This window comes from Bufo bufo, chromosome 3 (assembly GCF_905171765.1).
Source record: "Bufo bufo chromosome 3, aBufBuf1.1, whole genome shotgun sequence".
Lineage (NCBI taxonomy): Eukaryota > Metazoa > Chordata > Amphibia > Anura > Bufonidae > Bufo > Bufo bufo.
The window spans coordinates 438,619,549-438,644,932 of record NC_053391.1 but is presented as its reverse complement, the minus strand read 5'-3'; the positions used below and the strand labels follow the sequence as shown (position 1 = coordinate 438,644,932).

At 42.9% G+C, this 25,384-nt stretch overlaps 1 protein-coding gene across 1 annotated transcript in view; it reads left to right on the top strand.

Moving 5' to 3' along the window:
• The window catches only part of LOC120995668 (sodium/hydrogen exchanger 2-like), a 134,291-nt gene that overhangs the window by 3,912 nt on the left and 104,995 nt on the right, over positions 1-25,384 (top strand). The window contains exon 2 of the mRNA XM_040425018.1: positions 6,062-6,525. Coding sequence (XP_040280952.1) covers positions 6,062-6,525 — 464 coding nt within the window. The remainder of the gene's footprint in view (positions 1-6,061; positions 6,526-25,384) is intronic.

Sequence of the window (25,384 nt, the reverse complement as noted above, 5' to 3'; positions counted from 1 at the left end):
AAGGAATTATGAATTGCCCGTCCATCACAGGCATAAACCAGATATATATTTGTGACCCTGTGGCCAAGACAGACAGGCTCCTGCTCATAGTTTGGTGGTAGGATGCCAGGGAGGGGAGATACGGAAATCTTCCCACATAAACCTAATAACGGTACCATGTTTGGACTATACCTGTAGCCAGAACCCAGGCAGACCTGTTCGTCCCAGAACCATCTCCATGTGACTGTCTGGAGCTATGAGCCCTAATAGGTTTTGTGGGTCGCTGGCTGTCAGCCCAGAAGAAGAGTCGTGGACCCCTCCGAGAGGCAGGGAGGGGAGTGGCCGACTACAGGTCGAAAAGCCCTTGCAAGCCAGCGGGCGTGTCTTTTCTCTGAAGGGGGGGTCACACTGAGCATCGTGTTTGGAGGTACCTTTAAAGCTACTCACATCACTGCCTCCCATGTGACGACAGCCAAGGATTACAGTAACCATTATTTATCAACCCAAAGGACTAATCCATCTGGTAAACTGACTTTTTGGCTGTGTTTAATCCTGTTTGTACCATACCACCTGTATTCTGCACATCAGACCACTGTATATATTATCTGCGTGTATAGTGTTATATCTAGTGAGCCCTTAAGGCGATTAAATATATAATTTAATCTTGTGCTGTCCTGTATCTCGATCACGAATCCCCACGTCCGTGTTTCGGCATAGTCATACGCTACTTCGGGTTGGTTTCTCACCCTATATAATCCCGTTACCGGACCGGGCTTATATCAAAACGAGAAACTGGTGGCAGTCTACCCGGGCTGAGAAAGCGCTGTTTCACTGGGGCAGTGAGAGGCTCTCTCAGCTTGTTGTCTCTCTGTGCCTGCGTGGACAGGAGGTGTCTGTGTAAACTGTATCAAGCTGACCTTTTGCTCTCCCAAGAAGGGAGTAACGTCACGTCTTGGTAACCAGTGACTATACCGTTTCTCGTGAGCCCGACGTAGTTGACGTCAGGAAGGGCCGTGAGGTGCGCTATTCGTCACAGTTTACATTACATAAGTCCCTCAAAATCACTTTATAACTGAATTGGTGCTTAAAAAAATGGTTTTGGAAATATTGTTGAAAATGTGAAAAATTGCTTCTACACTTCTAAGCCTTTTAACGTCCTAAAAAAAAAAAAGACATTTACAAAATGATGCCAACATATAGTAGACATATGGGAAATGTTAAGTAATAAATATTTTATGAGGTATCACTTTTTGTTTTAAAAGCAGAGGAATTGAAATTCCGAAAATTGTGAATTTTTCAGAATTTTTGGTAAATTTGGGATTTTTTCATAAATAAAGGTGAAATAGATTGACTGAAATTTCTGACTGTCACGAGAAAACAATCTCAGAATGGCTTGGATACGTAAAAGCGTTCCAAAGGTATTAACACAAAGTGATGCATGTCAGATTTGCAAAAATCGGCCTGGGATTTAACCCTTTCACGACTGCAATCTGTATATATACGTGATAGCTGCACATGCCCCGTGCAGCTACCACGTATATACACGTTCTGGCAGCTCTTTAATCCAAGCGCTGCATAGCGCTTGGATTTAAGCTTCTGTCCCTGCACTGCTGCTGTCACGGACAGCATACAGTGCGGTAATGCCGGCAAGGGGCCAATCAGAGTGGCCCCTTGCCGGCAATCGATCCGATTGGTTAGTCTGTGCAGACTAACCAATCGGATCGCGGCAGTGTTAAAATGCCGGTTTCAGGCTCTGATCTGCGCTCTGCAGATCACAGCCTGAAATCGGTAATGTGTCCTGAAGCCCCCTCTGTGCCCCCTCCTTGTTCATGTCCTGCCCCCGATGCGGTCCTGCCCCGATCTGTGCCCCCTCCTTGTTCTTGTCCTGCCCCCGATGCGGTCCGCCCCCTCCTGCACCGATCTGTGCCTCCTTCGTGTCGATCATCTTATCCTGCCCCCCCCGAAGCGTTCCGCCCCCTCCTGCCCCGATCTGTAAGTAAAATGCTGCCCCCCCCTCCCCCGTTTCCAGCGCTGCCCCCTGCCCCCGATGCGGTCCCCCTTGTGTGTGTGTGATGGCGGCGGCTCCATTCCTGAGCCGCCGCCATCAGCAGCGTGTGTCAGCTCTATGCTGACACTGCTGTAACCCCATAGATGCCGCAGTAGCGGCATCCATGGGGGTAATAGAGGGAGGGGGCCCCCTCTCTCTCAACCATCAGGGCTGCTGCGATCGCAGCGCCCGATGGTTGCCATGGCAACCGGACGCTTTGCAAAGGCGTCCGGTTGCCATGGTATAGGCGTCCAGTGCTGCCACCTACAGGCATCTGATTGTATTATACTTTGCAATGCAAGAGCATTGCAAAGTATAGTACAACCATCAGCCCCACTGGATCTTCAAGATCCAAGAGGGAACTGATAAAAAAAAAAGTGAAAATAATAAAAGTAAAAATAAATAAATAAAAATGTAAAAAATAAATTTCCTTTTCCTATAAAAAAAAAACCAAACAAACAGAAAACCACACATATTAGGTGTCACCGCGTCCGTAACGACCATCTCTATAAATATATCACATCATCAACCCCGTCCAAAAAACACCATAAAAAATAAAAACGGTGTAAAAAAATAAGCCATTTTTGTCACCTTACATCACAAAAAGTGCAACACCAAGCGATCAAAAAAGGCGAATATACCCCAAAATAGTACCAATCAAACCATTACCTCATCCCGCAAAAAATGAGCCCATATTTAAGACAATCGCCCAAAAAATAAATAAGCTATGGCTCTCAGACTATGGAGACACTAAAACATCATTTTTTTGGTTTCAGAAATGCTATTATTGTGTAAAACTTAAATAAATAAGAAAAAGTATACATATTAGGTATTGCCACATCCGTAACGATCTGCTCTATAAAACTGTCACATGACCTAACCCCTCAGATGAACGCTGTAAAAAAAAAAAAAAAAAAAAACTGTTCCAAAACAGCCAATTTTTTGGCCACCTTGTCCCATAAAGTGTAATAATGAATGATCAAAAAATCCTATGTACCCAAAAATGGTACCAATAAAAACCTCAACTCTTTCTGCAAAAAATGAGCCCCTGCACAAGACGATCGGTAGAAAAATAAAAAACATATGGCGTTCAGAAAACCAATCCAGCAAAATCTGCCTTCCAAAAACCATGCGGCGCTCCTTCCATTCTGCGCCCTGCCGTGCGCCCTTACATCAGTTTACGACCACATGTGGGGTGTTTCTGTAAACCGCAGAATCAGAGTAATAAATATTGAGTTTTGTTTGGCTGTTAACCCTTAATGTGTTAAAGAAAAAAATGTAATAAAATAGAAAATCTGCTAAAAAAGTGAAATTTAGAAATTTCATCTCCATTTTCCTTTAATTCTTGTGGAACACCTAAAGGGTTAATAATGTTTGTAAAATTGGTTTTGAATACCTTGAGGGGTGTAGTTTCTACAATGGGGTCATTTATGGGGTTATCCACTATGTAGGCCCCACAAAGTGACTTCAGACCTGAACTAGTTCTTAAAAAGTGGGTTTTGGAAATTTTCTTAAAAATTTTAAGAATTGCTTCTAAACTTCTAAGCCTTCTAACGTCCTAAAAAAATAAAATAACATTTCCAAAATGATGCCAACATAAAGTAGACATATGGGGAATGTTATGTAATAAATATTTTATGAGGTATCACTTTCTGTTTTAGAAGCAGAGAAATTGAAATTTAGAAAATTGCAAATTTTTACATTTTTTTGGTAAATTTGGGATTTTTTTTAAAAAAAAGGAGATATATATTGACTCAAATTTATGACTGTCATGAAGTACAATGTGTCACGAGAAAACAATCTCAGAATGGCGTGGATAAGTAAAAGTGTTCCAAAGCTATTACCACTTAAAGTGACGCATGTCAGATTTGTAAATTTTGACCTGGACACTGGGGCATCAATGACCTTTGGTCATGAAAGGGTTAAGGTGAAAAGTGGCTCAGTACTGAAGGGGTTAATTTGGTTGCTTTTCGTTGTTTAGTGCTGTTATAATTCACTTCAAAAACCTTTTAAAAAAAATCACATAATCTTTTTCTATGACGGTAGTAAACAGCAAATGATCGTTTTCCAATAGACATGTGCTAAATATGTTTGTAGGGAGACTCATGCTGATTACCTAGTTCCCCTTCTTCTCTTTCTTAGGCTACATGCACACAAATGTTAAGGCTCCGTGCCCGTGCTGCGGACCGCAAATTGCAGTCCAAAATGCACGGGCACAGACTGCGGGGCAGCCGCATGCGGATCGTGGAGCCATTCACTTGAATGGGGTCAGCGATCCACATCCGACGGTCCGCACTGAAAAAAAAGTAGTGCATGCGCTCTCCGTAGTGCTTCCGTGGGGTTCCGATCCGTGCCTCCGTTCCGCATCTCCGTGATTGCGGACCCATTCAAGTGAATGGGTCCATGATCCGTGATGCATAATGCACACGGCCGGTGCCTGTGTATTGCAGACACGCTGTATGCAGGCCGCAATTCGGCCCCGGGGGGCACATGCTTGTGTGCATGTAGCCTTAGTTGCAGATGTACTAATTCTCGGGCTCCTTTTTTGTCATCCAAGAGGGCTGCACCACTTCTGATTAACTCTGTACCTCAGTAGCCCAAGACACTTCCTACTTGCCTAGCCCTGCTCTTGGAATGGCCAGGAGGAGCCAGAACCCATCGGTGGGAATCAGGTAAGTATGATCACAAACAGGTCCCACCAGTCTTAAATGTCTGGAAATTAGTGGACAACCCCTTTAATGTTTCAGCATTCCAAGACATTTTAGACTTGTATGTTTCCAACTTTGTGGAAGGCTCTTTTCAGCTCCAGCATGACTGTGCCCCAGTGCACAAGAGCAAAGTCCATAAAGACATGGTTGGTTGAGTTTCGCTTGGAAGAATATGACTCACCAGAGCTCTGACCTCAGACCCATCGAAGACTTTTAGGATTAACTAGAACAGAGATTGCAAGTCAGGTCCTCTTGTCCAACACCAGTGGCTGTTCTCACAAATGCTTTTCTGGATGACACACTTCAAGATATTGTAGAAAGTCTTCCCAGAAGATTGGAAGCTGTTTTAGCTACAAAGGGGAGAAAAGGCCATATTAATTACTATGGATTCCTAAAAGCTCCTGTAATGTGTAGGTGTCTCATTCCTTATGTCAATATAGTGTATGTCAATGTTACACCCAGATATCTTTATTTTGAAGTTCATTCGATAGCTTCTTCTAGAAGGAGAGCTCCTTACAGCCTTAGGGTCCATTCACACAACCGTGTGTGTTTTGAGGATCCACGAATCCGCAAAACACTGACAGCAGCAATGTGCGTTCCGCATTTTGCAGACCGCACTTTGCCGGCACTAATAGAATATGCCTATTCTTGTCCGCTATTGCGGACAAGAATAGGACATGTTCTATTTTTTTCGGGATCGGAATTGCGGACCGGGAAGTGCGGGTCTGCAAATCCGGATCCGGGCCGCACATCGTGCGGCCCCATAGAAATGAATGGGTCCGCAATTCTGTTCTGCAAAATGCGGAGCGGAATTGCGGATGTGTGAATGGAGCCTTAGACTATAGTATTTTAGATTGCAGAACTGCAACTACACCTCTATGTAAAAAGTTGCCAAATGGATGAATGGAAATGTGTGATACCACTGTGTAACACAAGAGTTGCAGCTGACTGTAATCTGGTTTCATTCTGAAGTGAAATCATTCTTGGTTGGAAAACTGCCATGTCGTTCAGGCCTTAAAATCATTGAGTCTTCATTTATGCAACAATCTCAATGGAGCTGAAGAAATGTACCAGTACTATGCCACACTACAGGAAAGACAAGTTGTGCATTACACCTATATTGGCACAGATAGAATTTATTTCAGATTTAAAGGTTGTGAAATAAATGAATGCCTCATTTACACAATTTCGTCTTCTTTCCATGGAGAAAGAAAATGGCTGCAAACATATTGTTGTAACCTCTCTCCAGTGAGGGGATACAAAATGCTCTTAGCTCATGCATCTTCACTGCATTTTCTTACATCTTATTTTTCCCTTTCTTATACAGGCTTTCATCTCTACCACAAGCTGCATACCATAGTACCAGAGAGCTGCCTACTTATCCTGGTTGGACTTCTCCTTGGTGGAATAATGTTTGCTATCAATGAAACGTCTCCTCCTGCAATGAAAACTGATGTCTTTTTCCTGTATCTTCTACCTCCAATTGTGCTAGATGCAGGTTACTTCCTCCCCACACGCCCTTTCTTTGACAACGTGGGCACAATATTCTTGTATGCCGTGGTCGGTACTCTGTGGAATGCCTTTGGAATCGGTATATCTTTGTTTGGGATTTGTCAGATCGAAGCATTCGGATTATTAAACATCAGTTTGTTGCAATGCCTATTGTTCGGGAGCTTAATTTCAGCTGTGGACCCAGTGGCCGTTCTTGCTGTTTTTGAAAATATCCACGTAAATGAACAGCTGTACATTTTAGTATTTGGGGAATCCTTGCTGAATGATGCTGTCACAGTGGTGAGTATAAAGGCATTTCACTTTCTTTTGTATACATTAAAGCGTTTTTTTTCCTGGGAGTAGAATATTATTCTCAGGGTAGGTCATCAATATCCGATTAGTAGGGGTACAACTCCTGTCACCCCTGCTGATCAGCTGTTTGAAGAGACCATGAGAGACAATAGCACTCCTGTGGACGTTGCAGTCATGGGCAGACTGGCCATAGACCCTACAGGGTAACTTCCCAGTGGACCAATGCCCAAGGGCCTTCTGAGCCCTCCTCAGAGCCTGTAACCAGGTAAATAATGATCCAATGCTCCCCTTCTGACTCCTGAATTGAACTATATTGCCATCCTGAGGCAACTAGAGTAGTGGAAGAGAATGTGGCAGCACGTGCTGGCCACCACATAGCAGGGGTTTTTGGGGAGATACTTTGTAAAGCACTGTGGTATTTAGCTCTGTTGGAGTGGTATAATGTGCCATAATATGCTATTGATGGTCCCGTCTACTTGTGCTGGCCCTACCTTCCTTCAATTTTTACCCTACTACAAAATGGGGCCACTTTTTAAAGGGTTTCTATCACTTCGTATGACATAATTAGCTATCAGACACTAGCGATCTGCTAGTGTCTGCTCTGGCCAACCATCCTACTATAATCATTTGTGGGGCAGCGGTTTTGCCAAAAAACTAACTTTTATAAATATGCTAATGAGCCTCTAGGTGCTATGTGGGCGTCATTAGCACCTAGAGGCTCCGTCTACCTTCATACACAGCCGCCGCCCAGCGCGTCCCTCCAGCCCGCCCATGTCCTCCTCCGTGTGACGCAGAGGACGAGTTCTCGCGCATGCGCCGTGCGCGGCTGTATTCGGCGCATTTGAGATCTCAGCTCGGAGCGGTCAGACATTCAATGCGCATGCGCGGCTGTATTCGGCGCATGCGCATTGAATGTCTGACCGCTCCGAGCTGAGATCTCAAATGCGCCGAATACAGCCGCGCACGGCGCATGCGCGAGAACTCGTCCGCTGCGTCACACGGAGGAGGACATGGGCGGGCTGGAGGGACGCGCTGGGCGGCGGCTGTGTATGAAGGTAGACGGAGCCTCTAGGTGCTAATGACGCCCACATAGCACCTAGAGGCTCATTAGCATATTTATAAAAGTTAGTTTTTTAGCAAAACCGCTGCCCCACAAGTGATTATAGTAGGATGGTTGGCCAGAGCAGACACTAGCAGATCGCTAGTGTCTGACAGCTAATTATGTCATACCAAGTGATAGAAACCCTTTAAGTTCTCAGTCCCCCACTGGTTGCAGCCTCCTCACAGCTTACTAAACATAGTCTGTACATTGTATAGCTGCTGTGCTTGATATTGCAACCCAGGCCCATTCACTCGAAAGGGATTGATCTGCACATAGGTTGAGTGATCAATAAACGAGACATCACTGGCCTAGGAAGAGGCTGCAACACTCGCTGGAAGTTGGACCCCCACCAACAAGATATTCATGATCTATCCTGAGTATAGGCCATCAATATTCTACTCCTGGAAAACTCCTTTAATAGTTATGATGATACATATTACTAATTGTCTTATTATAATACTAGTAGTTTTATTTTCATTAGTTCATTAGATAACAGGTGATCGTTAAGGCTTCGTGAGCTGAATCTGTTACAATCAGCTAATCAAAAGTGGGTCTTCCTTTACAGAAGGTCCCGGAAAAACCCTTTAATTCTTTACAGAATCAATTTTCCTTATTTATCTTCTAAATAGTACATTTTTCTATTTATTATCACTTATTTTTTTCAAAATTCTAAATTTATAAAGTTTATATTCATTTTATTGCAGAAAACATTATATGACTATTCAGCTAAAACAGACAGAAAAATTATAGTAGGTGTATGCCGTTCTACAGTACTTCTAAACAATCATTTTGATTATATAAAACCAGTTTTTCTTCTACTGTTATTCTGGTGTAGACCCAAGCATTACATTATTTAATCATAGGAGGGAGGAGACAACCAGTGTATTTCTTTCTATTTTGAAACTACGGTATATGCAGTAACTATATGTTGTGCTTGGACGCTGTCAGTTCATTATGTTACCTTTACTCAGGTACAAAACAATTCTTTCATATTTTTTCTGCTTTCTCTTGATTTGGCTACTAAAGCCTCACACCTGGTAGAGAACATGTTAAATGAAATAGTGGCTCAATAGGCAACTGTGAGCATATGTATTAAAAATAACTACTTTGAAAAAGGACAGATCAAAATTATTGGGTGAAATTCTTCTGGCTGCCCCCCACCCCAACTTAAGTGCAAAAGTGGTTGGGTGACTGGTAAATGTACAAGTTTGAGGCCTCTTGCACATAGCCATGTGAACAGAGCCTGTGCGTCAGTGCTAAATACCTAGGGTACGACATGGCCAGTGGCGTACATAGAGAAGTAAGGGCCCCATAGCAAGGATCAAACCAGGCCCTCCACACAGAACAGAAGGGTTTCTGCCTAAACTCCTTTCAATGACTCTTGCGCCATTTTTTCCATTGCCTCATTTGCTAAAAGTTGTTCCTTTAGAGCAGGGTTTCTCAGCTCCGGTCCTCGGGACCCACCTACCAGTCAGGTTTTCAGGATTTCCTTAGTATTGAGCAGGTGACAGGGGCGTAACTACCATAGCGGCAGACCATGAGACTGCTATGGGGCCCAGGGCAAGAGGGGGCCCAGTTGGGATCATCTTCTCTTCTACTGAGGGTGAAAACTTGGTCAGGACTCTACCATCTAAAGCAGGGTTTCTCAACTCCGGTCCTCGGGACCCACCTACCAGTCAGGATTTGAGAATATCCCACAGAATAAATACCTGTGGTAAGTCCTGATGCATGGACACTGATTATATCACCTTCTCAATACTAAGGAAATCCTGAAAACATGACTGGTAGGTGGGTCCCAAGGACCGAAGTTGAGAAACCCTGCTCTAAAGGAACAACTTTTAGCAAATAAGGCAGTGGAAAAAATGGCGCAAGGGTCATTGAAAGGGGTTTAGGCAGAAACCCTTTTGTTCTGTGTGGGGGGCCTGGTTTGATCCTTGCTATGGGGCCCTTACTTCTCTATGTATGCCACTGTCAGGTGATATAATTAGTGTCCATGCATCAGGACTTACCACAGGTATTTATTCTGTGGGATATTCTCAAATCCTGACCGGTAGGTGGGTCCCGAGGACCGGAGTTGAGAGTCCTGACCAAGTTTTCACCCCCAGTAGAAGAGGAGATGATCCCAACTGGGCCCCGTCTTGCCCTGGGCCCCATAGCAATTGCGTGGTCTGCCGTTATGGTAGTTACGCCTCTGTAAATGGCCTCTGGGTGCTGTTACTCAGGCTTCATCTGGTGCCCCGTGTAAACAACTATTATCCCTTAAAAATAATACTGATGGAGTATGACGCAATATGTCTACAGAAATCCAACAGAGAAAAAAACCTTGTGAATGCTTCTGTAATACAGCAATTTGCATGAGACCTTATAGCTTATACATCAGCTTCATTCCCCTAGTTTATCACTTTTGGCCTTGCAGCAGGAGAAGAATTATGTACAATGTTGTGGCATGACCCTGTCAGTGTAAGGCTGAGTTCCCACGGGCGAGTATTCTGCGCGGGTGCAATGCGGGAGGTGAACACATTGCACCCGCACTGAATCTGGACCCATTCATTTTTATGGGGCTGTGCACATGAGCTGTGATTTTCAGGCATCACTTATGCGTTGCGTGAAAATCGCAGCATGCTCTATATTGTGCGTTTTCCACGCAACGCAGGCCCCATAGAAGTGAATGGGTCTGCGTGAAAATGGCAAGCATCCGCAAGCAAGTGCGGATGCGGTGCGATTTTCACGCACAGTTGCTAGGAGACGATTGGGATGGAGACCCGATCATTATTATTTTCCCTTATAACATGGTTATAAGGGAAAATAATAGCATTCTGAATACAGAATGCTTAGTAGGTGATCAATTGAGGGTTAAAACATAAAAATATAATTAACTCACCTTCTCCTCTTGTTCGCGTAGTTCCCGGTCTCTTCTTTACTTCTTTAATGGTGAGCTGTGGGCTAAAGGACCTTTGGTGCAATGTACAATGTTTTGCACTCGCGCAGTAAAATAGGGCTGGAGGGGTTGAAAAAAATATATTAAACTCACCTTAGTCCACTTGATCGCGGAGCCCGGCTTCTCTTCTGTCTCCTTCTTTGCTGATTGCAGGTAAAGGACCTGTGGTGACGTCACTCCGGTCATCACATGATCCATCACCATGGTAAAAGATCATGTGATGGATCATGTGATGACCGGAGTGACGTCACGACAGGTCCTTTTCCTGCAATCAGCAAAGAAGGAGACAGATGAGATGCCGGCTCCGCGATCAAGTGGAATAAGGCGAGTTTAATTATTATTTTTTTAACCCCTCCAGCCCTATTTTACTATGCATTCTGTATTCAGAATGCTATTATTTTCCCTTATAACCATGTTATAAGGGAAAATAATATAATCTACAGAACACCGATCCCAAGCCCAAACTTCTGTGAAGAAGTTCGGGTTTGGGTACCAAACATGTGCGATTTTTCTCACGCGAGTGCAAAACGCATTACAATGTTTTGCACTCGCGCGGAAAAATCGCGCATGTTCCCGCAACGCACCCGCACCTTTTCCCGCAACGCCCGTGTGAACTCAGCCTAAGGGTGCATTTACACGACCGTGCCGTGTTTTGAGGCCCACAAAATGCCCACACATGGCTGGCGCTATATAGAAAATGCCCATTCTTGTCCGGGATTCCGGACAAGAATAGGACATGCTCTATATTTTTTTTGCGGGGCCGCAAAACTGAACAATGGATATGTCAGCATGTATTGCGGCCCCATTGAAATGAATGCACCCTTATTGAGTGACCTAAATGACAATATTGCTGCATTGTTTTAGAAATATGGACTACTGGTGAATAATGAATGGGCAATTGTGGTATGTCTACAGCACATTGCTAGGCCCATTGGCTACTTTGGATTTGTCCAGTCCTGTTTAAGGCCCTGTCTTTAAAGGGGTTGTCTAGGGATACAAATTGTGTATAAAAGCCTTAGAATGGAGAGCATTTTACAACATTCTGAGGCTTGTGTAAATAATTAGTATCACAGAACAACCCTCAACATGAAATGTAAGGCTAAGCTAGCAAACACATTTTCACTGCAGCTTCCTAGAAGACCTTGTGTACAGTACACACTTTTCACTATGTTTGACAGATATGTTTAGTCAACACAACCTGGCAGTAGGTCCTTTTTAGTCCTTATCAACTACATAAGCCATCCATGTGATGTCAAGTCAAGATATGGGGCTTCCTTTTGTAGGATCCTCAGATTGGAAATATCACTGGTGATTTTTTTAAATTCTTTCTAACAAAATAGTATATATATATAAATATATATATATAAAAAAATAAAAGCACCTACTGTATGGTTTCATACTTGTGGATAGGATATACAGTACCTTGCAAAAGTATTCAACTCCCTTGACTTTTTTGTATTTTGTTACATTACAGCCTTAATGTTTTGTTAATCTGAATTTTATGTGATGGATCAGTACACAATAGTCTAAGTTGGTAAAGTGAAATGAGAAAAATATATAAATTAAACTATTGTTGAGGAATGGAGAACAGAAAAATGGCATGTGCGTATGTATTCACCCCCTTTGTTAGGAAGCCCATAAAACGCCCTGGTGCAACCAATTACCTTCAGTAGTCACATAATTAGTGAAATGATGTCCACCTATGTGCAATCTAAGTGTCACATGATTCTGTCATAACATATACACACCTTTTTTGAAAGGCCCCAGAGGCTGCAACACCTAAGCAAGAGATAAATGTACAGCTAAATTAATAAATATTTTATAGAGGGATCATAGAATCTAGAAATGTCCAGCAGAGTTGACCCTTTAAAATGTAAATTTTACTTACTTATACTATATAAAATTATGCCACGTTAGTGGTTCACCAGTGAAAAAAATGTGAAACAAACGATAGATAAGATAAGAATTTGTTTAAACAGGGTAACCAACCGTTGATGCGGTTCCGAAGGTTGGTAAACACAGGGCAGCATGGGGAGTGTTGGGGTGTGTCTAGCCTGTCCCTATACTCACCCTAAATAATTCCTCAGCCCAGGGACATCCCCTAGTGGTGGAGACTCCCTGTCCTCGTGCCTGGACTGACTGCCCTCCGTTTACCCTCCTCTCAAAAAAGCACAATGCCACAGTACCCCGTAAGCCGACGGATATTTTCTGTGTCACAGGTGAATTAGTACCTGTACAGACAACAGCCCATGTAGATAGACAGATAAAAACGGATGCAGTAGGTGTAAAGATGTAGATATCACCTATAGCACCAATTGGAAAAACCAACACAGGGGCATCAATAACGGTACGCTCCCAGGTTAGTTCCCCTATTGCTAGGTTCATCAGGGGGTATTAACAGTCATTGGTGAACCGTCATATTCAAGTAAATAAACATAAAGATATACTCATGATACAGTAGAGGACACAGGACCAGAAACGCAAGCAGTAACGTGCATAGGACCAAGGGGACCATTAGATATACCCCACCTGTGAATGGAAGGTAAAGAAAATATCAGGGTGGGAGCTTAATATAAAAATATAGTTCTGTCCCCTAGGTCTCAATACTTACTTAATGTCCTAGGCAGTCAAAAGGCTAAAGGGCCCAATCAGATAGGGGCCAGCGCATTACCCAAGAGGCTGTAAAAGATATGATAAAAGGCTCAATTGATGCCATGGTGATAACTTGCCAGTTCGGATTATAAGATCCTTACTCACGTTTGGGTTGCGTCTCGGTATCATCCTGTTCCTCCTACTGTTCACACTTACTTCATTCTCTGCTTCCCTATATATCCCGTCGCCAGCTGTTCAAAATCGGCGCTGAATAGAACGCCGAGCAGGTCACATCCGGTAGCAAGACGCCACCATATGCGTCACTACCGGTCTATGAACCACATATGTAACCTGCATCCGGTCTCTGGAGCGAAAGCACCCGTCACTTCCATCCAATGTATTGCACTGTTTCCTCACCGTCATCAGCCGCCTACCAAAGGACACTGCAGTGCGTCACCTCCGTATCGTGGAACGCATATATCGGCCACATCCGGTCCTTTGGAAAGCACCGCAGCGTCATATCCGGTCTGTAAGCCGTCCCATACTCAATCTGTCAGATACCTTATCGCAGGAGGCGGCCCCACAGTCCAGATCATACCGCACATTAATATATGTTGCAAGGCAGCCGACAGGCAAAATTTGAGGATGAGAATAAAGGGTGCTGAGACCCATACTGATCGACACAGCTGACAGATATTACTATGATGTGTGACATACAGTCAGGTCCATAAATATTGGGACATCTACACAATTCTAACATTTTGGGCTCTATACACCACCACAATAGATTTGAAATGAAAAAAAAAACTAAATGTGCTTTAACTGCAGACTGTCAACTTTAATTTGAGGGTATTTACATCCAAATCAGGTGAACGGTGCAGGAATTACAACTGTTTGCATATGTGCCTCCCACTTGTTAAGGGACCAAAAGTAATGGGACATAATAATAATCATAAATCAAACTTTCACTTTTTAATACTTGGTTGCAAATCCTTTGCAGTCTATTACAGCCTGAAGTCTGGAACGCATAGACATCACCAGACGCTGGGTTTCATCCCTGGTGATGCTCTGCCAGGCCTCTACTGCAACTGTCTTCAGTTCCTGCATGTTCTTGGGGCATTTCCCCTTCAGTTTTGTCTTCAGCAAGTGAAATGCATGCTCAATCGGATTCAGGTCAGGGGATTGACTTGGCCATTGCATAACATTCCACTTCTTTCCCTTAAAAAACTCTTTGGTTGCTTTTGCAGTATGCTTTGGGTCATTGTCCATCTGCACTGTGAAGCGCCGTCCAATGAGTTCTTAAGCATTTGGCTGAATATGAGCAGATAATATTGTCCGAAACACTTCAGAATTCATCCTGCTGCTTTTGTCAGCAGTCACATCATCAATAATTACAAGAGAACCAGTTCCATTAGCAGCCATACATGCCCACGCCATGACACTACCACCACCATGCTTCACTGATGAGGTGGTATGCTTAGGATCATGAGCAGTTCCTTTCCTTCTCCATACTCTTCTCTTCCCATCACTCTGGTACAAGTTGATCTTGGTCTCATCTGTCCATAGGATGTTGTTCCAGAACTGTGAAGGTCTTTTTAGATGTCATTTGGCAAACTCTAATCTGGCCTTCCTGTTTTTGAGGCTCACCAATGGTTTACATCTTGTGGTGAACCCTCTGTATTCACTCTGGTGAAGTCTTCTCTTGATTGATGACTTTGACACACATACACCTACCTCCTGGAGAGTGTTCTTGATCTGGCCAACTGTTGTGAAGGGGGTTTTCTTCACCAGGGAAAGAATTCTTCGGTCATCCACCACAGTTGTTTTCCCGGTCTTCCGGGTCTTTTGGTGTTGCTGAGCTCACTGGTGCGTTCCTTCTTTTTAAGAATGTTCTAAACAGTTGTTTTGGCCACGCCTAATGTTTTTTCTATCTCTCTGATGGGTTTGTTGTGTTTTTTCTGCCTAATGATGGCTTGCTTCACTGATAGTGACAGCTCTTTGGATCTCATCTTGAGAGTTGACAGCAACAGATTCCAAATGCAAATAGCAGACTTGAAATGAACTCTGGACCTTTTATCTGCTCATTGTAATTGGGTTAATGAGGGAATAACACACACCTGGCCATGGAACAGCCGAGAAGCCAATTGTCCCATTACTTTTAGTCACTTAACAAGTGGGAGGTACATATGCAAACTGTTGTAATTCCTGCACCGTTCACCTGATTTTGATGTAAATACCCTCAAATAAAAGCTGACAGTCTGCAGTTAAAGTACATCTTGTTTGTTTCATTTCAAATCCATTGTGGTGGTGTATAGAGCCAAAAATGTTAGAATTGTGTTGCTGTCCCAATATTTATGGACCTGACTGTACATCAGTGGTCATATTTAGGGGGCATTGTTAAAAGAGGTAATATGTGACTGGTCAGCTGGCATTTATGAGACCATAGTCGCAGGACCCTCTGGTGTATATAGATATATATATATATATATATAAAAATATACATATACAAACCGGATTCCAAAAAAGTTGGGACACTAAACAAATTGTGAATAAAAACTGAATGCAATGATGTGGAGATGGCAAATGTCAATATTTTATTTGTAATAGAACGTAGATGACAGATCAAACGTTTAATCCGAGTAAATCTATCATTTTAAAGGAAAAATACGTTGATTCCAATTTTCACGGTGTCAACAAATCCCCAAAAAGTTGGGACAAGTAGCAATAAGAGGCTGGAAAAAGTAAATTTGAGCATAACGAAGAGCTGGAAGACCAATTAACACTAATTAGGTCAATTGGCAACATGATTGGGTATAAAAAGAGCTTCTCAGAGTGGAACTGTCTCTCAGCAGCCAAGATGGGTAGAGGATCACCAATTCCCACAATGTTGCGCAGAAAGATAGTGGAGCAATATCAGAAAGGTGTTACCCAGCGAAAAATTGCAAAGACTTTGCATCTATCATCATCAACTGTGCATAACATCATCCGAAGATTCAGAGAATCTGGAACAATCTCTGTGCGTAAGGGTCAAGGCCGTAAAACCATACTGGATGCCCGTGATCTCCGGCCCTTAAACGACACTGCACCACAAACAGGAATGCTACTGTAAAGGAAATCACAGAATGGGCTCAGGAATACTTCCAGAAACCATTGTCAGTGAACACAATCCACCGTGCCATCCGCCGTTGCCAGCTGAAACTCTACAGTGCAAAGAAGAAGCCATTTCTAAGCAAGATCCACAAGCTCAGGCGTTTTCACTGGGCCAGGGATCATTTAAAATGGAGTGTGGCAAAATGGAAGACGTGTTCTGTGGTCAGACGAGTTACGATTCGAAGTTCTTTTTGGAAATCTGGGACGCCATGTCATCCGGACCAAAGAGGACAAGGACAACCCAAGTTGTTATCAACGCTCAGTTCAGAAGCCTGCATCTCTGATGGTATGGGGTTACATGAGTGCGTGTGGCATGGGCAGCTTGCATGTCTGGAAAGGCACCATCAATGCAGAAAAATATATTCAGGTTCTAGAACAACATATGCTCCCATCCAGACGTCATCTCTTTCAGGGAAGACCCTGCATTTTTCAACAAGATAATGCCACTCCACATTCTGCATCAATCACAACATCATGGCTGCGTAGGAGAAGGATCCGGGTACTGAAATGGCCAGTCTGCAGTCCAGATCTTTCACCTATAGAGAACATTTGGCGCATCATAAAGAGGAAGGTGCAACAAAGAAGGCGCAAGACGATTGAACAGTTAGAGGCCTGTATTAGACAAGAATGGGAGAGCATTCCTATTTCTAAACTTGAGAAACAGGTCTCCTCGGTCCCCAGACGTCTGTTGAGTGTTGTAAGAAGAAGGGGAGATGCCACACAGTGGTGAAAATGGCCTTGTCCCAACTTTTTGGGGATTTGTTGACACCATGAAATTCTGATTCAACATATTTTCTCAGTTTAAACTTTTGTTCAGTGATTTATGTTCTATTCTGAATAAAATATTAGAAGTTGGCACCTCCACATCATTTTCATTCAGTTTTTATTCACGATTTGTATAGTGTCCCAACTTTTTTGGAATCCGGTTTGTATATATAATATATCTGGGTACACTCCAAAAGCTACTATGACACAAAATTCCCTCTTACGCCGGCATGTCACACCCACTCAGCGTTACATACTGATGAGATCATGGATGCTATATCAGTGTTGTCCCCATCCTATGTTGAGGATACAATGGTATTACCGCATCATTTACATATGGGGGAAATTCGCAGATATGCAATCCGAGAAGCCCCCCCGTAAAGTGGGCCCAGAGGGCAACACTCTGTATGGCCATTAGATGTAACACTATATCAATAGCATAGCAGAGGGAAGAGGGTATATATATAGAGAAGATAAGTGTGAATCATATACGATGAACATAAACATATTGCACAATATTTCACCTACGGGCACGCCCTAGATGATAGGCAGCACCAAGCGCGTATTAGATAGTTAGCGCTGTCCATACAATATTCGGATACTTCGCGTATCCTATTATTTTATCCTAGCTAGAATGTTTTTACCGAGCAGGTCTATTCATGATCAGAGAGATCAAGAGAGAGCACACAGCCACCCCCATAGATCATAAAAAACACGAGAACGTGAGTCTCTCGTTAATCCCGAGGGGTGCCTGAGATTTAAAACGATGAATCCAGACGCACTCCTTTTGAAGAATTTTTCGATCCCAGTCGCCACCCCTTTGGTGATAAGGGAATGGTCTCCAGGACCGAAAACTTCAAGCAGTTAGGGTTACCTCCATGGATATCGTTGACATGTGACGCAACCGGAGTGATGTTCTTTTTGGCTACGTCGTTCACATGCTCACATATCCGCCGCCTGACTTCTCTGATGGTTTTGCCTATATAATCCATAGGGCATGGGCATTGACATATATACACCGCACCCTTACTCCTACAATTATAGAAGTCCCTGATTTTGTAGGAGTGTCCAGTTACTGAACATGTAATTGACTTTGCAGTAGATATAAAGGTGCATGCCTTACATGAACCGCATCTAAACATGCCACATGGCTTGCGATCCAGCCATGTCCCCACTCCACTTGGTGTTGTATAGTGGCTATGGACCAAACGGTCTTTAAAACTCCTCCCTTGCCTATAGGTAACACTTGGTTGTGCAGTAAGCACATCCCTGAGGTCAGGATCCATGTGTAGGATAGGCCAATATCTTTTAAGGATCGACATCACCTGTGTATTTGCTGAGTCAAAAGTAGATATCAGGCGTACTAGTTGTTGCCCACTTTGTGTCCTTGGTTTAGGGACGAGAAGTTCAGTACGCTCTCTGTCCAGGGCATTCTGAAAAGCGCCCCCGAGAACCGTTTGGGGGTAACCCCTCTCTTTAAATCTCGTCTGGAGTTTCTTAGCTTCACCGTAGAACGCTACATTCTCAGAACAATTTCCCCGAGTGAGTAGATATTGGCCCCTAGGTATACCACGCTTCAGTGGTATGGGGTGATGACTTTCCCAGTGTAGCAGCGAATTGGTTGCGGTTTCCTTCCTGTACATACCCGCAGTCAGTCTCTCTCTCTCTTTTGTTATCCGGACATCGAGGAAGGGGATGGTATGTAGGTCAAACTCAAAGGTAAACCGCAAACCAATATCATTGCTATTTAGGGCCTTAACAAAGTCTCGGAGTTCCTCTGACCCACCCTTTCAAATCACAAAAATATCGTCGATATAGCATGTCCAGAAGATGATCTTGTCGGACCACCAAGTAGCAGCATCTGGAAACACGTATATATCCTCCCACCAGCCCAGGAAGAGATTGGCATAAGTGGGGGCACAAGGGCTCCCCATTGCCGTCCCCCTGAGCTGGTGGTAGAAACGTGAGTTAAAAAGGAAGAAGTTGTGGGTCAGAGTGAACTCGAGAAGTCTGAGAATGAAGGTATTGTGCGTTTTACAGTGAATGTCTCTCGTTTTCAGACAATAATCTACAGCATAAAGACCCTTGTTATGCGGGATTGAACTGTAAAGAGATTCAACGTCAACACTGGCCAATATGCATCCCGGGTCCACACTGATCGTCTCAATCTTGCTGAGGAAGTCCATTGTGTCCCTTGTGTATGATGGTAGGGACACAACGAACTGCCTCAGCATCCGGTCGATGTAAACACCACAGTTCTGGGTTAAGGAGTTAACCCCAGAGACGATCAGGCGACCTTTTAATGGTGTGATGCCCTTATGGACCTTGGGCAGTCCATAGAAGGTGGCTATGGTGGGATGGGCCGGAAGGAGAAAATCATACTCCACCGTGGAGATGACCTTATCCGCAAGGGCTCCAGTCAAGATGTCTTTTAAACCCTCACAGAATGAAATAGAGGGGTTCACAGGTAGTACCCTGTAGCCTTCTTTGTCTTTAAGGAGATCAAGACACATAGCCTGGTAAGCTGCGTGATCAAGGATCACCAGGTTACCGCCCTTGTCTGACGGTTTGATTATAATTGATTTGTCATTTTCAAGGGCGATAAGTGCTTGCATCTCTGCCTGAGACAGATTAAAATGGCGGGGAGATAAATGTTCCAGCTGTTCCAGGTCATTAGTCACCATTTGTAGAAAGATGTCCACACACTCATAGTTCATGGGTGGGGGCATCCTCCTACTGCTAGGCTTAAGGTCTGTAAATGGACCCTGCCCTGGCCGGCGGCTACCTTCCTCTCCCAACTCGCATAAGGAATGCAGAGTTGTGGAGTCTCCCTCACTGAGACCAAGTCTTGCGCATGTCTGTCTATCACTGTCCTTAAAGAACTTGTGCCATTTCAAACGCCTACTGAACAGGTTAAGGTCCTTTGTCCAGGTGAATAGGCAAAAATTTGTGGTTGGTACAAATGATAAGCCTTTGCTCAGTACATTAAGTTCCAATGTACTTAGTGCACGTGATGTTAAATTCATAATCTGGAAACCTCCCTTCAAGCCTTGTCGGTCCTGTTCCTGTCTCGTAGATGATATGGGACCTGGCTTTTTTCTAAAAAAGATGGTTGTGGTGAGGGGAGACTGTTGGAGGAAGTAGCAGCAGAGTAGGATGAAGGACCAGCGGAGTAACCCACTCCTCCTGTCCGACCCCTCCCGCCACCTCCGCCCCTCTGCCATCGTCGTCTACCTCGTTTCCCGGTCTGCGAGGTGCCTCTACCTCTGTATGTACCAATCGATGGTTCAGTGTCAGAGGAGTCCACTTGGTTTTGTGGGTGACTGCTGTTTACCTGCAAAATCGAGCGGGTGTGGCTTTAGTAGCAATCAGCTCTTTACTTCAGCTTACAGTGTATGTAGAGATGAGATTCAAGTTTCTAACAGGGTCCCTTTCTCCTGCTTGGGTTTGCAAAGAGTACTGCTGAAATTTATCTTCACTCCAACCCACTAATCTGCTGCATATAAAACTCAAAGATAAAGCACACCCTCACCTTCTATGGATTGCAAACTACTATGTCCAATGTTCTCTCCTCCTGCTTAGCATTTTTATGTTCTTACCCTGTACAGACATAAACCATCACTTATGGTGCATGCCATATGTTGGGTTTCAGTCACCGCTACACCCTTTGTCACCTCTACTGCTGTGGATGCACTCAGCTGAAACAGGCAGACTATGGGACAGATCTCCCCGATTCCTGCACAGTCTTGGGTTCTTGCATATGGCAGGCTAACTGCCTCAGGTCTGATTTATCCTCTGGGGCTGCCCTATTGGTAGCTTGAGTCTTCTGCTGAGCTACTTCAAGCGTGCAGGTACAAGCCCTCAATTGTAGCTGCACCTGGGGCAAATGCCTCACTTGCCCCCCCCCCCCTCGCTATGCCCCCCTACCTTTAACAAAGGGTATCGCACCCCAGCTTGGTAGGTAAACTACAGTCAGCATTTGCTTGGATTTCCTACTGTATTTATGCCAACATAGTAACATAAGCTGAAAAAAATACATCCATCCATCCAGTTCAGCCTGTCATCCTGCAAAGATGATCCCGAGGAAGGCAAAAAACCCTGTGAGGTAGAAGCCAGTTTTCCTCATTTTGGGGGGAAAATTCCTTCCCGACTCCAATCAGGCAATCAGATTAACTCCCTGGATGAAGGACCCTTCTCTATTAACTATAACCTATAATATTATTACACTCCAGAAATACATCCAGAGCCCCATAGAACTCAGGCACATACATACAGGGGAAATGAGATGCCTACATATGTACACAGTGGGTCTCATGCAACTCTATTATGGCTCTGTACAAAATATAGCTGTTATACAGCTGCGTGCATGCGCCTTGATAAAGTTGTTTTTTAAGGAAGTCAATTTTCTGTGAATGATCAGTAGAACCAATGTCTTTCTTTTAAATTGTATTGATATTTTCAGACTCATTGAAAAAAATCCACTATTCATTTTATTAAACTGTATCACATTTTGCTTCATTCTTTTAAAGGGGTTGTCCAGCAACATAAAAAACTTCTCTGGTTGTTTTGCCAATGTAAATTACCCAATTGACAGCCACTTACCTGGGACAATCGCCCAAAAAATAAAAAAACTATGGCTCAGAATATGGAGACACTAAAACATCATTTTCTTTGTTTCAAAAATGATATTATTGTGTAAAACTGAAAAACAGTATACATATTAGGTATCGCCGCGTCCGTATCGACCGGCTCTATAAAAATATCACATGACCTAACCCCTCAGATAAAGACTGTAAAAAATAAAAAATTAAAACTGTGCTAAATAAACAATTTTTCTCACCTTACATCACAAAAAGTGTAATAGCAAGCGATCAAAAAGTCATAAGCACCCCAAAATAGTGCCAATCAAACCGTCATCTCATCCCACAAAAAATGAGACCCTACCTAAGATAATCGCCTAAAAACTGAAAAAACTATGGCTCTTAGAATATGGAGACACTAAAACATGATTTTTTTTTGTTTCAAAAATGATATTATTGTGTAAAACTTAGATAAATAAAAAAAAGTATACATATTAGGTATCACAGCATCCGTAATAACTTGCTCTATAAAAATATCACATGACCTAACCCCTCAGGTGAATACCGTAAAAAAAAAAAAAAAAAAACGGTGTAAAAAAAAAACATTTTTTGTCACCTTACATCACAAAAAGTGTAATAGCAAGCGATCAAAAAGTCACACGCACCCCAAAATAGTGCCAATAAAACCGTCATCTCATCCTGCAAAAATCATACCCTACCCAAGGTAATCGCCAAAAAACTGAAAAAATTATGGCTCTCAGACTATGGAAACACTAAAACATGATTTTTTTGTTTCAAAAAAGAAATCATTGTGTAAAACTTACATAAATAAAAAAAAGTATACATATTAGGTATCGCCGCATCCGTGACAACCTGGTCTATAAAAATATCACATGATCTAACCTGTCAGATGAATGTTGTAAATAACAAAAAATAAAAACGGTGCCAAAACAGCTATTTCTTGTTACCTTGCCTCACAAAAAGTGTAATATAGAGCAACCAAAAATCATATGTACCCTAAACTAGTACCAAAAAAACTGCCACCCTATCCTGTAGTTTCTAAAATGGGGTCACTTTTTTGGAGTTTCTACTCTAGGGGTGCATCAGGGGGGGCTTCAAATGGGACATGGTGTAAAAAAAAAACAGTCCAGCAAAATCTGCCTTCCAAAAACCGTATGGCATTTCTTTCCTTCTGCGCCCTGCCGTGTGCCCGTACAGCAGTTTACGATAACATATGGGGTGTTTCTGTAAACTACAGAATCAGGCCCATAAATATTGAGTTTTGTTTGGCTGTTAACCCTTGCTTTGTTACTGGGAAAAAATTATTAAAATGGAAAATCTGCCAAAAAAGTGAAATTTTGAAATTGTATCTCTATTTTCCATTAATTCTTGTGGAACACCTAAAGGGTTAACGACATTTGTAAAATAAGTTTTAAATACCTTGAGGGGTGTAGTTTCTTAGATGGGGTCACTTTTATGGAGTTTCTACTCTAGGGGTGCATCAGGGGGGCTTCAAATGGGACATGGTGTCAAAAAAAACCAGTCCAGCAAAATCTGCCTTCCAAAAAATCGTATGGCATTCCTTTTCTTCTGCGCCCTGCCGTGTGCTCGTACAGCGGTTTACGACCACATATTGGGTGTTTCTGTAAACTACAGAATCAGGGCCATAAATATTGAGTTTGGTTTGGCTGTTAACCCTTGCTTTGTAACTGGAAAAAAATTATTAAAATTGAAAATCTGCCAAAAAAGTGAAATTTTGAAATTGTATCTCTATTTTCCATTAATTCTTGTGGAACACCTAAAGGGTTAAAGTTTGTAAAATCAGTTTTGAATACCTTGAGGGGTGTAGTTTATAGAATGGGGTCATTTTTGGCTGGTTTCTATTATGTAAGCCTCACAATGTGACTTCAGACCTGAACTGGTCCCAAAAAATTGGGTTTTTGAAAATTTCTGAAAAATTTTAAGATTTGCTTCTAAACTTCCAAGCCTTGTAACATCCCCTAAAAATAAAATATCATTCCCAAAATGATCCAAACATGAAGTAGACATATGGGGAATGTAAAGTAATAACTATTTTGGGAGGTATTACTATGTATTATAGAAGTAGAGAAATTGAAACTTGGAAATTTGCTATTTTTTTACAAATTTTTGGTAAATTTGGTATTTTTTTATAAATAAAAAAGATTTTTTTAAACTTCATTTTACCAGTGTCATGAAGTACAATATGTGACGAAAAAACAATCTCAGAATGGCCTGGATAAGGCAAAGCGTTTTAAAGTTATCAGCACTTAAAGTTACACTGGTCAGATTTGCAAAAAATGGCCAAGTTCTTAAGGTGAAATAGGGCTGAGTCCTTAAAGGGAGTCTGTCACCACATTTGATCATATTAGACTGATCAAATAGCGTTATATGTGCCACCCAGAACTTAAAAACGGTACCTTTGTTGTATCTAATGGAGTTTTCTTTCAGCCAAAAATGAACTTTTAAGATTCTGTAAATGCGCCCTCTCAAGTGCCCAGGGCGGCGTCTCAATCGTCTGAGCCCCAGCAGCACCTCCTCTAGGCTCATAACCCCACCCTCCGTGTGCCTCTGCCCGACCGTTTACTCTCCTCCTCTCTCCTTTTCCACTGCGGCTGCGCGGTCAAATTTGTAGCGCAGTGGAAAAGGAGAGAGGAGGAGAGTAAACGGGCGGGCAGAGGCACACGGAGGGCGGGGTTATGAGCCATTGAGAAGGTGCTGCCTGGGGCTCGGACGATTGAGACGCCGCCCTGGGAACTTGAGAGGGCGCATTTACAGAATCTTAAAAGTTCATTTTTGGCTGAAAGAAAACTCCATTAGATACAACAAAGGTACCGTTTTTAAGTTCTGGGTGGCACATATAACGCTATTTGATCAGACTAATATGCTCAAATGTGGTGACAGACTCCCTTTAAGGGGTTAAGGGACCCCAAGAGGGAGTGTGAAATCTTGTGAAAGTTTAGTCTGCTGATCATTCACACAAGTTTGCTTGTTTTAGACTAGAGGAAGCAGTAGAACTTTGCCTCTAATGTTTAGTGGGATGAAATGAATGAAACAAGAAAATCTTGCTTAGCTGCACTCTGATCCAGCAGGTTCCAGATTCCTGAAAGTCACTGTTAGGTAAAGTGAAACCTCCATGTAGATGATCATTGTGTAGATAGTTTTCTCTTACCTGTGCTTCACTGCCACTTTTGCTGCTCTATTTATCTATCTATCTATAGATAATAGACCAGAAAACACTTGGCATTGATCAACACCGTGCATGCTAGATGAAGAATGTGGCACAGCCGCCGAACTATGCCAGTTGCACCTGGTGTAGTCCACCACCAAATATCTGTGTATAAAAGTTGCAGATGCCTTTAGCACAGTACAGGGCCTTTAGACCGCCCCCCTTTTTTTTTTTTTTTACAAAGTATTACTTCTAGAGGAGAATACAAAGCTTATATATACCAGTATGGTGACACATGGGGCACCTACTTTTCTGTAATAAGTGTGCAGCTTTATACCCTCAGTGCACAAGGCTTTGCCATGAAAAGCAGATTGATCTATAGTTCAGAAAAAAAACTGATATATCAATGTATAAAGATATACCATAGTACAATCTGCTCAGCTCCTCCTGCTCTATAACATGCTGCCCGCAGATTGTACTGCATTTTGTGGTGACAGCTTCTCTTTAAAAATAAATAAAATAAAACAACCTAC